At 33.8% G+C, this 12,865-nt stretch overlaps 1 protein-coding gene across 1 annotated transcript; it reads left to right on the top strand.

Annotated features, from left to right (window-relative positions):
* Positions 1 to 6,740: 6,740 nt before the first annotated feature.
* Positions 6,741 to 12,756, top strand: LOC130745876 (uncharacterized). Its single transcript, XM_057598281.1, has 9 exons — positions 6,741 to 6,961; positions 7,315 to 7,508; positions 10,391 to 10,435; positions 10,516 to 10,650; positions 10,789 to 10,921; positions 11,164 to 11,267; positions 11,533 to 11,677; positions 11,776 to 11,919; positions 12,010 to 12,756. The coding sequence occupies exons 4-9, from the start codon at positions 10,604 to 10,606 to the stop codon at positions 12,604 to 12,606; spliced, it is 1,170 nt and encodes a 389-aa protein (XP_057454264.1). The 5' UTR covers positions 6,741 to 6,961; positions 7,315 to 7,508; positions 10,391 to 10,435; positions 10,516 to 10,603; the 3' UTR covers positions 12,607 to 12,756.
* Positions 12,757 to 12,865: the final 109 nt, after the last annotated feature.

Raw genomic sequence — 12,865 nt, 5'->3', positions numbered from 1 at the left:
GATTATGGAACCTTGTTTCCGTTATTCTTTTTATCTTTATAGATAAAGATAATTTGACGGCTGACGCTTTTGACGAAAATCATTGTTGCAAGTCCCTAAAATGAGATGCTTAATCATGTGAACGATGATGACCCTAAAGTCGCGAGAATACTAATTTCGATTTTGGACCCTTGTTTCCTTGATGCTTATTATGTTATCGGATAAAAATAATTTGACGGCTGACCCTTTTGACGGAAAACATTGTTGCGAGTCCCTAAAATGAGATGCTTAATCATGTGAACGAATACGATGACCCTAAAGTTGCGAGAATGCTAATTCCGATTATGGACCCTTGTTGCCTTAATGCTTACTCTCTTGTCGGATAAAGATAATTTGACGGCTGATCCTTTTGACGGAAATCTATGATGCGAGTCCCTAAAATGAGATGCTTAATCATGTGAATGATGACCCTAAAATCGCTAGAATGCTAATTTCGATTATGGACCCTTGTTGCCTTAATGCTTATTATCTTTATAGATAATGATAATTTAAGGGCTGACCCTTTTGACGGAAATCTATGATGCGAGTTGCTTAAATGAGATGCTTAATGATGTGAACAATGACCCTAAAGTCACGAGAATGCTAATTCAGATGTTTATTATCTTATCGGATAAAGATAATTTGACGGCTGACGCTTTTGACGGAAATCATTGTTGCGAGTCCCTAAAATTGACTGCTTAATCATGTGAACGATGACCCTAAAGTCGCGAGAACGGTACATCATGAACGGTACATCATGAGCATGCAAATCCCATCAGCTTCAGTTGCAAAACTGCACTGCCCCCAGTCTCATGGCCAGGTGAAACATTTCTTATGAATGATCCATGGCTTTCGAAGATAAATAGCTTCCTTTATCTTCCAAAATATTTCCTTATGTTACTTATCATGGTTTTCTTGTTTCAAACAACTGATTTTGCTTGACATATTTGATATCTATATTGCTGGACTGCTGGTCTAATTTCTCTTCAAATGGTGAGTATCAAAAAGTGAAGAAAATGATGGCTAGCTTTGGAACTAATTGGTCAATTTCCATAATAAGTTTCACATGATATTGCGTAAATTAATAATATAAACCATCTCATCAAAGAAGAATGCACATTAGTAATTTTGAAGTTAAAATGAGTTTGGCAATGTATTTTGATTGGGTTGATCTATTCAGATCTTTTATTTACTGAAAACTTTTCTAGATGCACTTCTTCAACCCTACTGACTTTGAACTTTATCAACTCCTGAGTTTCTTTTCTTAAATGCAAATGGTGTGTGTCTATGTAATGTATCTATCTTTACATTCATGGTCTGTGATTCTCATACCTTTGCGGTTTCAACAGGTTTTTTTTTTGGTTTAGCAGGCTTGGCTGTTGTGATTCTTTGGTTTTTGGTGGTTCAGTGGTTTGATTCTGTTGATCTCATGTCTTGGTAATTGGAAATTGATTTTCTTTGTCTATCCTGATATGCTTCTCGTTAGTTTGCTATTTGCTTACTAATATTCGATTTATGTGCATCAACTTAGCATCTTCGGTAAGGCGGTAACCCTCCAGACTTCATTTTCTATTCATTTTTGGTAAGCTCTTCACTTCTTGCACTTGTTTCCATGCTCTGATCACACACGCAAGGGAGAGTTCAAGTTCTTCCTATTGAGAACCAGGTTTAGAGAGGAAAAAAAAAGTAAACTGAATTGAATTTTGTTATTGATATTCTAACCGAATACAAGAGGTGCTATCTTAATATATGGAGTGAGAGAAGCTTGCTGAATTCAGGAACTAATTCTAACTAATAGAGCAGTTACCAAGAGTAAACTGACTCAACAACTAACAACATCTAGTAACATCCAGTTGGCACTATAACTAACTAACTTTATTCTCTAATAGTCCCCCTCAAACTCAAGGTGGAGAGAAAGAGTAATCTTGTCGATCGCATTGAGTTTGTCCCTTACAGCCTCAAACCGAGTTGGAGATAGTGCCTTAGTGAAATATATGTTGGAGATGGTGCCTTAGTGAAAATATATGTCCAGGGTATGTGATACACAAACATTGCCTTGTTGAGAACCTTTTCTGAAACGGGAAAATAATTGTCTAACTCCATGTGTGTTTTTCTTTGTTGGCTTCTTGGTAGTCCTTATTCCTTGTTGAGCTTTTCTTGATTGTCTTTGTGCTATCCATTGTTTTGTCATTGGTTTATTTTCCGTTTGACCTCTGAAGTTTGTAGAGTGTTTGAAGAGACTCCACAAGACCACCTTTAATCTCACACTTAGTTACATCTTCTAGTGTGGTTTTTCTTGAGAAAAAGGTGGAAAAGTTAAGAGTGGAAGAAAAGAGTGCTCAATAGAGAAAAAATCATAAAAAGTATGACACATGAATGAGTGTGAGTGGCGCATGAGTGAGAAAATTAAAAAGAAAAAGTAAGATTCTCATGTTGACTATTCACTAGCTTTCCATTTTTACCATTTAGTTAGTTTTTCTTTCTTATTTTCTCCTTTTACAATTGTATTGTTTGTTATAGTGTGTTTGTATTAGGAATTCTCATTGTAACTTTTCTTTTTAGATTGTATCTAGGATCAAATCTTTGTACTTTGTAGTAGTTCCGTTGTATTAGGATATAGTTTTGTACTTTTTTTTCTCTTGTAAGTGGACTGTGGACATTCTTTTGAGATCCTTTGGTTGATCCCTACATGTTTGCTGTGCTTGTTTGTGCATCATTATAAATAGGATCTTTTGGATGATCCTCTAGGCTAGAAATAGGATCCTTTGAAGTGGTTCTTTAGGGGTGTTTTTTATTGCTTTTGTTTTTTGCGTTTTCTTTTGGTTTTTTGCATCGTATCTTCTTGTGATGGCTATTGTATAGGAGCAATTCTTCTCTTTCTCCTAGGTCTTGCATATTCATGGACTTGTAACATTTAAATCCAAAAGTTGACCATGCAATTAGATACAAAAGAAAAGCGTGACAAAGGAAAAAATAAGAGATGAAAAATAATAGAGTGTGCTAAAAGAAGATAGATGGTGATTTTTTTATAGTTCTTAGTGAGAAAAAAGAGAAAAAAGCTGAAAAAGATAGTGAACTAAAATTTCCATTTCATGGTTAAAGCGGTGTAGAAGCCTACTTAGAGTAGGAACATAAAGTAGAACAACTCAAAAGTTGCCATAAAATTAGAACAACCCAAGTTTTCATTACTGCATAATATTGGAGGGATAGACTAGTTAAAGAGAAGAGTTACGAAGCACATATCTCTTCTTCAAAGAAGCTCAAATGTCTCAAAAATGTGTACTTTCTTTCTGCCATATGGTGCTCCTTCAAAAGCTCAAACGGTTCATCCAAGGGCCCATGCTTGTATATGGGTGCCATTGGGAATGCTCTTGATCAGAGATAATCTACATTAAAATGAGGATGCACTCATTGTGCGCTTTCTCAATGGGTTACACATAGAAATAAGAGGTGTGTTGAGCTCCACAACTATCTTGACCTTCAAGAGCTTGTCCATCAAGTTATCAAGGTGGAACAATTCAAAAGATATAAGAAGTTTTCTACTTTGAAGGATAAATTTTTGAAAATCCTCTACTTCCAAGTAGAAACATTTCAACGAGGGATGAGAGATTGTTAGAGGGAGATCATAAGGCTCTTAGGAGACTATTACCTAGTATAGATGGTGAGGTAACCAAATAGAGAACATCTTTCGTAAAAGATGCCTAGTTTTCACCAATGTGGCTAGCTCTAGGCTAGTGAATAAGCTAGGATTTGCTGCAAATCCTCATCCAAAGCCACATAATCTTCAATGGCTTCTTGACCAAGAGGACATGGTTGTAATTTGTAAATATGCAAGTCCTACTTTCCTTGTTCAGAGGAAAGAGTCATGACGGGGGCGGGAAAGCTTACATGACTCTATCCACATCATTTTTAGTTAAATTTTTAATAACTGGTATTTAATTATTAATTAATAAAATTATGGAGGTATAAAGATATAGTGTTCACTCTATGCCGTATTTATAGTTGAGTTCTCGAACTTATATTATGGAGGTATAACCATATTTTAGGTGGATTAATGATATTATTTACACAAATTCAAGAAAAATGTGTACTTATAATTCAGTTATTGTTATTATATAATTATTTGTACTTATAAATACTATATTCATGCAAAGATAATTTACAAAATAAATTGTATGTGAGTTCGGTTAAATAATACTCCGTAAACAATTTAAATTTGTTGATATTACTCATATTAAAATTATAAAGGGTGGATTAAACAAAATGTATTGGTTTATATTGTTTTTTTACTGCGAGGTAGCAAACAGTTTTGTCATTCTCAGCCAACCATACTTTTAGCCTTTTGCTTCTTTATCTGAGTGTTACTTTCCCTATGTACCCACAGATTTCTACGGTAGTTCTCCTCTCTTAGAGTTTGCTACCAACAAATATACTAGTAAACCATTATAAATTTTATTAATCGTAGGTACGTACTAACTACAGATTAATTAAGATCCATAATGATGGGGACTGTTTTCCTCTTCTTTTGTTTATAGTACAAAGTGCATGCTGTACTACTGGATTTGCCAAGAAACAAGCAAATAGAATTAAAACAATTGGCGGAGATGGACAACAGTTTCATCACTTCATGCTTTGGTTCTCGCTTCAACTCTCAATTCGGAGTACTCGAGGACATTTTTTAAAAATAAAATAAATATATGAAGAGAATTTATTATTATATACACACTTGTTAAAGAATTCCATCCTGGGGTGAACATGGCCGGTAGATCCAATGAACCCGTCCAACCTAATCCGATCCAATAGAAAAAATGCGGGTTGGATCGGGTAATCGGGTTAATCAGATGGATTTTACTACAACCCAACCAAGTTCGGATCAGATTTCGGATTCAGTTCAAATCCATCCAACCCAACCCAGAATCCATACATATAATAATAATTTTTTTTATAATTTTACTCATACTTGAAGTGCTAGTGTCGGAGTAATGACTTTTTGAAACTTTGAGACTTAAGTATTTAAAGTTATTTGTCATATTTGAACTTAGAGTATTTGTTCGTAGTTATTTGTTACATGTCTATATATATTATTTGGCATGTTGGAGACATCTAAGTTCAAGGTGTAATGACATGACATTTAGTGTTGCTTTTCACTTTTTAGGTACTATTTATGTTAGATTGTTTCATGTCATTTGATAATGAAGTTTTATGTTTTCATGATATTATATGTCATTTATGTGGTATTATTTCATGCTATTTGGTATAATTTTTTGTGTCATTTTCATGCTATTGAGTATTATAACATATTTAGTATTTTTTATAACTTTTTCTGAATTTATAATAATATTTGCAAGATTTTTTAATATTTCAGATATATTATTATTTTAATATAGTGACCCAATCAATCCATCCAACCCAATCCGAACTTCGTCGGGTTGGTTCGGATCGGGTCCGAAGAAGAAATTCGTAAAATTCAACCTAACTCAACCCATACAATTTTGATCGGTTCGGATTTTATTTTGACCAAAACCCATCCAACCCAACCCATGTACATCCCTTCAATTCCACACCAGACATTAAATCATATATTTATTTTAATTTTTATATGATTCAAATGAAGTTTATATCAAAGTTGATAAAGAATTTATAAAGATAAAATCTATGCAAATACTCCTTACATTTTATTTCCTTATGTTTTGTTGATTGCATTTTTTTCTTCGAAAAGAAAAAGGTTGATAGCCACTCATGTTGGTGGAGACATATAGGGACAAGATATGCAACTATACTAGACGGCCCATCAGGGTTTTTTGGCATATGACCTAACATATTTATTGAAAATGTCATACTTAGACCTTTAAAAAAACCTGACTAGTTAAAAATGTTAGATTCAGATTATAAAAAAAGTATGTTTAACATGATAGATTAGTTAGTTTATATAATATTTCTTTTTTGATAATATAAATAAATAAAAATGGAATGATAGGTAGGAAGTCTTATTCTACCGTTGATCTATTATCTGCGGCCTATTAGCCCGTTAGTTTATTTAAGAGGATGTTTTCTATTAATTATGCTTATAAACAGGCTAATAGACCGTTTAAAAACTTAGGTTGGATCTTAAAATTTGATCTATAAACTACAAGACATACTTGGACTGTAAAATTAAAATAAAGGTTAGACTTGTGCCAGACAAAACCTAACCTATTTTCACTCTTAGTAGGGACTTTTAGGTTGGACCATTTTTTAAGATAGGTGTTGTCATTCGAAAGCAATCCTATGGATTGGACATGTTTGATTATATAGTTTTTGAAAACTGTATGAAAGATTTTAAAACTTGATTTTTATAACCTGTTTTCAAAAATTAAAATACCAGAACAACTAAAATATGTTTTAAAAACTAAAATACCAGAACAACTAAAATATATTTTCTGGTTACATTTCATTCAAATAGTTCTATTTTTTCTTCTTAAAAACAGTTTCTAAAAACAATTTAAATACAGAAAACTAAAACTGCAATCAAAATAATTTCTAGTCAATGTGAAACATTCACTAAACATTTTTTTTTCCCTATAATTTATCAAATTCATGTTTGTCTCTTGTATTTGTTAAAAACCAAAGTGAGGCAGTGAGGCGTCGATAAGCCCGATGCTAGCAGCAACAAAGCCCAATAGCTGGTAGCACTTATTTCACTGTAGAGGCCATTTGTTTTTATATATGTAATGTTGGTATTCATCTGAGCCACATTAAGCATTTTGCAGTTTTTACAGCACACATACTGATTCTAGAGACAGCTTTGAAGGGTAGGTACGATCAGAAAAGTTCGCTGCATTTGAATCTATTCCTCTCTACCAAACACACCCCAACTCCTTTTGCTGTCACAAAAAAGCCACTCCCTCATCACCAACATGAATCCTCTCTTGCAATTTCCCTCACCAACACGACACTAATCATGGTATGCTACCTCCCCCTCTTATTGTGACACATAGCTTTGTGTTTGAGAAATCAAAGTCCTACACTATCTAAACATGAGTTATTTTAGACGAAACTCAATTTCTTAAGACTTCGGTAAACGTGTTGAGTGTTTGTAGTTAGTTCTTTGGGCATGTTTCTATGTTTATGAGCCCATTTGGATGGTTATTTAGTAGGAGTACCTATTTTAGTGAGTAGATAAACTCCAATAAGTGTTCTTTTATCTGTGAACTCTGATAATTTAATGTTAGCACAATGTCAAAGAGAATGTTTCAATGGCAAAGAAACTAGAATATATATAATTTGGTTTGATGTTGTTGCTTTTTACATTTGCAGATTGTGATGCCCCTGATGCTGCGTTCACTAGTGAAGCTGGCAACATCACTAGTGTGTGAACCTGCAGCAACACTGACAACAATTCTCTACTACGGAAATTTGCTTCCCCGCAACCTCGACTTGGACCGATTAGTGAGACGCGATTTTCTTCACCGAGAAAACCATTTCTTCCATTTTCTCATCACCATGTTGAGGTGTGTCTGGTAGTTAATTAGTTAGCATGTTGGGTTTCAGGTGTTTCTTCATAAAGTTAGTTAATTCAGGACATGAGTTTGTTGAGTGAAGAAGCATAATTGCGGATATTGATGAGTGCAGGGAATCGATTAATGAATGTGCTTTTTGAGGCATACCATGTGGTAACACAGTGATAGTTGTTTGGAACTTGAAAGGGCATTTTCCCGTGCCTTAAGCGGAGATGTTTGATGTTTCAGTAGACACATTATCTGCTGTTGTTCCCTGTCATCATTTTAGTTTTATCCGTCAGGTTACTTAACTTATTTATCAATCCACATGCATTGTGGATTTCATCAACCAAAGGGATATATTTATCTTTTCTGCATTTTTTTTTATATTTTTTAAAAAAATCTCGTTTCGATGTGTATAATGATAGAAAAAAAAAACTATGCGCCCTTAAAACGATTGAGTTTCTTCCATGCCATCACATTTTAGATAGTATGAGTGTCAATTTCGCTTTTTCAGCCATTTTAATGACAGACATTTGTTTCATTCTTTTTTAAATAAAATTTTGTTTACTTAAAAAAATTAGGATGTTTATTACCACTTTTTAAGAAATTTATTATTTTAAAAAAATTATTTGAAAAAAACAATTTTTATTAAATTATCAAAAGAATATGTTATAATAAATAAGTAAGAGAGAAGATAAAAATTGATTTTAATTAGTGCAATGAAACACAAATTAATTAAAATTTTCTTAATATTTCTGCAAAATAATCTCTTTTTTTTTAAAATGGTTAAAAATCATTACTGAATAAATATACTCTTGTTTTCCAATGTATAAAAAAAAAACGCACTATCAACTTTTACATCTTCCAAGTTTTGTCCAAGAACTGAGTAAGCCCAACAAATTTTTGTGGCATATGGGCTGATTTACGCGCGGCATTAGCCCCTGTGAGTCTAGCTAAGATTTGCACGAAGCACTCACTTCTCTAGTCAAGGTAGGAGGTTTTATTTTTCTTCATGTGCAATTTTGTTATGTGAAGTTGTTGACCAAAGTAAAAAAAGTTATGTGAAGTTAATTAGCCAATTAGAGGAAGTTAGCAATTTCGTTCTGCACTAACAAATATATAGATAAATTTACTCATTCATAAGTTTTTTTTATAGGTCAATGTTAAGTTTTTTTTATAGGTCAAGTTAATAATGTTAGTAAATTAGTTCATTCACCAGGGTTTGAACTCTGACCCCTTCACGCTTCAATCCCTCTCAACCCTTATGTCACTAGCTCTTACCACGCAAGCTAACCCTCAGAGACTATTCATTAATACGTACCTCAAGATGAATAAACAAATTTTTAGATCCTTTATTTTTTCCTTCTGCTCTACTACATTTCCTCTCTCCGAACTCTTTTCTTCTTATAAAATCATGTGACACATATAATTTCATAAGTCATCATTTAGTATTGTTGTTACATTAGGAAGAATGACCTGAAGGGGATGTATCGAGTGTTCAGTACTACTGCAGTACTGAAAATATGCTCATGTTAGGGATGCATTAGTCAACCGACCGTCGATTGAGTATTCGCAGTATGAATTGAATGCTCCATTAAGACAATGAATAAATGTAGCAAGTAATTATTGTAGACTTGTTGACGACGAGCGGTAGAGCCGATTACTCCTCGAATCAAGGGGTTGAGAATAAATGCCGAAATTAGGAGTTATAAAAGGTACAATTTTATATCCACTTTATTATGTAATCAATGACTCATATTATAAGAGGAGGCATAGGAAAATGAAAGTAGTATGCTCTCACTCTTTGTACTATAGAGCAGCCGAGTTAGGGTTCGTTTGACCTAGCTTATGCCTAAGGTCCAGTGGCTCAACAAGTATATTCACCCTTAAGTCCTTAACATAACCTTATAACGTGCAGGTGAATTAAAAATTGTATCCAAAAGTTTCCACGCTTTAGAACATTGCATTTGGTTATGGGCCTCATTGTGGCAGCCAGAGCTTACTTGACATCTAAGTAAAGTGATTAGGTGAACATTATGAATAAAGCAGGAAGAAGTCAAGGGTCACGCAGCTGTGAGGCTAGTTTACAGCTGTGTCTGTGTTGTAGAAAACTAGTAAGCATTTTTTCAAGCAATTTGACTCTGCTTTCTCCATCACTAGAAGAAGAAACTTGAGACTTTTCCTTATTTTCCGAGTATTATATATGGGATTGATTACTGAAAGAAAATAAATAAGAATATTTGAATTGAATAGGCCCCATAATTTTGCAATTGCATGTGAAGCTAATTAGGACCACATTTCCTTTTATGATTCCCTCCCAAGAAACAGCCATCAATCATGTAAACAATTAATTAAAGTGCCCTTTTTAATCAAAACATCCTGATATACAATGAAAATTTAAATGGATTTATTCCATCTATCACGTGATTTATTCCATCTATCATAGTACATCCTTAACCGTCAAGCTTCTAGTTAAAACCGTTTCAGGTACATGAACATCTTGTGTGTGTGCCATAAATTTCCTCTATTCTCCACTTTTTTCTTCTTCTTTTATACAGGTTATAATAATATAATTATGTCTTTCGATATAAGGAGATTTTATTGCATCAAATCCTCATTTGGAATTATAATGCAAATTCTCACTTTAAATCATCTATCTGATAATGATTCTCAGTGAGAATTTGATGCAATAAAATCTTCTCTAATTGGAAAAATACGATTTCTTTCTATTATAAGTGTAACATAATAACTTACACTCTTTCTCTCTGTTCCATTATAAATACATTGCATTGTCGCTTGCTTTGGTTGCAAATTTCAGAGACACCCTTTAATGCAATTTTCTCTGTGACTTTGATTCCCTTTTCTCCTGCTAAAATTATCTTCCTTTTTAGCCTCTCAGCTCTCCGGGTTACCTCCTTGGTAATCTTTTTCACTTGGTGAGTTCTCCATTTCTTTTCTTTGAGGAATCCTAAATGCTGATTCTTGGAGTAACTTGATGTTCATTCTGAATTTACAGCAATATTTAAACACAACATAGCCTCCAAGATATCCAACACAAAAAGCCACTTCCCTTTTCAGCCAATTTGATCTCTTCATATTCTCGGATGAAAATGTTTCGTTGGCTATTGAAACCAAAATTCTATTCAAAATGGTATATCACTAACCCTGAAACTTTTACTCTTCTTCTTACATGGAAGCATTGATGCTTTGGTTCTCTGCCTTTTCTTTTTGGAATGTTTTTTTATTTTTCATTCTGATTCTTTTGTTTTGGACTTTGGAACAAAAATAGCATATCATATGTGAAGGTTATAAAGACGCGTCTGGATATAGCAGAGAAGAAGATGAGTGCCCGTGTGAAGTTTATGAAGAGTGACATTGCTGAGCTTCTTAGGATTGGCTTTGATTTCGATGCATACAAAAGGGTACTTCTGATTTTACAGATGTTTACTCATTTAGTTTCTTAAATCACTCAACTTAGATTATTTCTTCTATTTGTGGTCTAAACCCTATAGATTAGAGTTCTCTCTATTCTATATGAGAAGATTGAGTAATGTATCTTGAAAATTTTAAACTTTTTTTTCAAAAGAATGCTGGAATGGAAGCTTGTCCTAAGTTTTTTAGGAAATTGCAAGCATCAAGTCTTAAATCTTTGTACTTGAATCAGGTTGAAGAGCTTGTGTTGGAGCAAAATAAGTTATCCTGCTATGAGCTCATTGCAAAGTTTATTGAAAGTATATCAGATCATCTTGAAGACCTAACTAAGCAGAGGTATGCTTCTTTACACATGCACTAACATATTCTGCTGTACTGTTTTTAATTTTTTATATTTATAGCTGAGTTTCTCATTTAATAATGTCTCATCCACTACATAAAATGGCATGACTTTCTCTGTTTTGAATGCTTATCTATTATTCTGAGTGGTTTATTAATTGAATATTGGGCCTTCAATTCAATTGTCTGTAATTTCTACTGTACACTTCTAACAGGCATGTTAACAAGAGCATCTTGATCATGTTTGCATATTCTTATACAGGATTTGCCCTGATGAATGCAAGGAAGCTGTACCATCATTGATGTATGCCGCAGCAAGATTCGCTGATCTGCCGGAGTTGCGAGACCTCAGAGCTTTGTTTGCTGAGAAATTTGAGAATTCCCTTGAACCTTTTCTAAGTAAAGAGGTAAAACAATGTGCATAAACCATAACTCTTGTTGAATGCATTTATTTGGGAGCATATCTTTGTGTTCAATACTTACTTAAGGAATTGTTTCTCCTCAGTTGGTTGAGAAATTGAGAAGAGATCCACCTGCAAGGGAAACGAAGATTGGAATCTTACATGATATAGCACAAGAGTTCTCTGTAAAGTGGGATGACAAGACTCTGAAGCAAAGACTTTATAATACACAACCTTCATTACATGAAGTAAGTGTTCGAATTCAGTTATTTATCATCAAATGGATCATTTGTTTCAACTGAAATTTGATTAGACTTCGCAATTTGACTTGGTTGCAGGAGAGGCCTAAGCCTGCTAAACAATTTCAGAGAAGAAAGGATCGAAGCGATGACTCGGTGATGTACCGTAGCAGCAGCGATGATGAAACAAGTACCGACACGTCATCTCACGATGGCCAAAAGGCTAGTTCAAGTTCATTCGGAAGTGTATCTGAGGATGAAGTACTGGAAATTAAGAGGCCAATTTCCCCTTGGCTCTTTCCTCCACCTTACCTCAAACAAGGTGAACCAAGTTCAAAGAAAACAATAACAGATTCTGAAGCTGTACCAAAAAAGGAATCAAGCAAGCATCTTCATGAACCGGTTGTCAAAGAAAAGAAAACCCTGATTTCAACAAGGAGGAGAAATCACCAATCAATATCTGATCCTAAAGCTTATCCTTCTGAAGTAGATTCAGGGCAAAAAAGAAGTGGTACTTCATCACATGTCAGAGGAAAATCTCTTCCTAATGTTCATACAAATGTAGAAGCAGTAAAATCAAAGGATTATACACGAGCAACTTCATTAGATTCAGGAAGTGCAAGGCATGTGCATCCTAATCTACCTGACTATGATGATTTGGTAGCTCGTCTGGCATCTGTTACTCGAAGATCATAAGAACATCTAGCTCAATATTTAGTTACTAGATAAAATTACTATCCATGTTGATTTCTATTTTCTATCTCAAGTTTAGGATTTAAATTTAAACACAGTATTGTAAATTTATAATGATGGTTAGTTAGTTCCAATTTATTCTGTGATTGAATTTGCTGTGTTGTCTCTGATTTACCTATCCGTCACAAATCATATCCCTAAAGCATAAGTATACCACAAGGTAAGACGAGTCACTTCCTGTCATAATATTGTGTGTTTGATT

The sequence above is a fragment of the Lotus japonicus genome, chromosome 3 (genome assembly GCF_012489685.1).
Source record: "Lotus japonicus ecotype B-129 chromosome 3, LjGifu_v1.2".
In the NCBI taxonomy this organism is placed as follows: Eukaryota; Viridiplantae; Streptophyta; class Magnoliopsida; order Fabales; family Fabaceae; genus Lotus; species Lotus japonicus.
The sequence above is the reverse complement of the archived record's forward strand: the minus strand, read 5'-3'. Positions and strand labels throughout refer to the sequence as shown.

Coding starts and splice junctions, on each gene's coding strand:
- LOC130745876 (XM_057598281.1), top strand. CDS start 10,604: ATGAAAATGTTTCGTTGGCTATTGAAACCAAAATTCTATTCAAAATG. Junction 10,922..11,163: donor ATTTCGATGCATACAAAAGG/GTACTTCTGATT, acceptor TACTTGAATCAG/GTTGAAGAGCTTGTGTTGGA. Junction 11,268..11,532: donor GAAGACCTAACTAAGCAGAG/GTATGCTTCTTT, acceptor ATTCTTATACAG/GATTTGCCCTGATGAATGCA.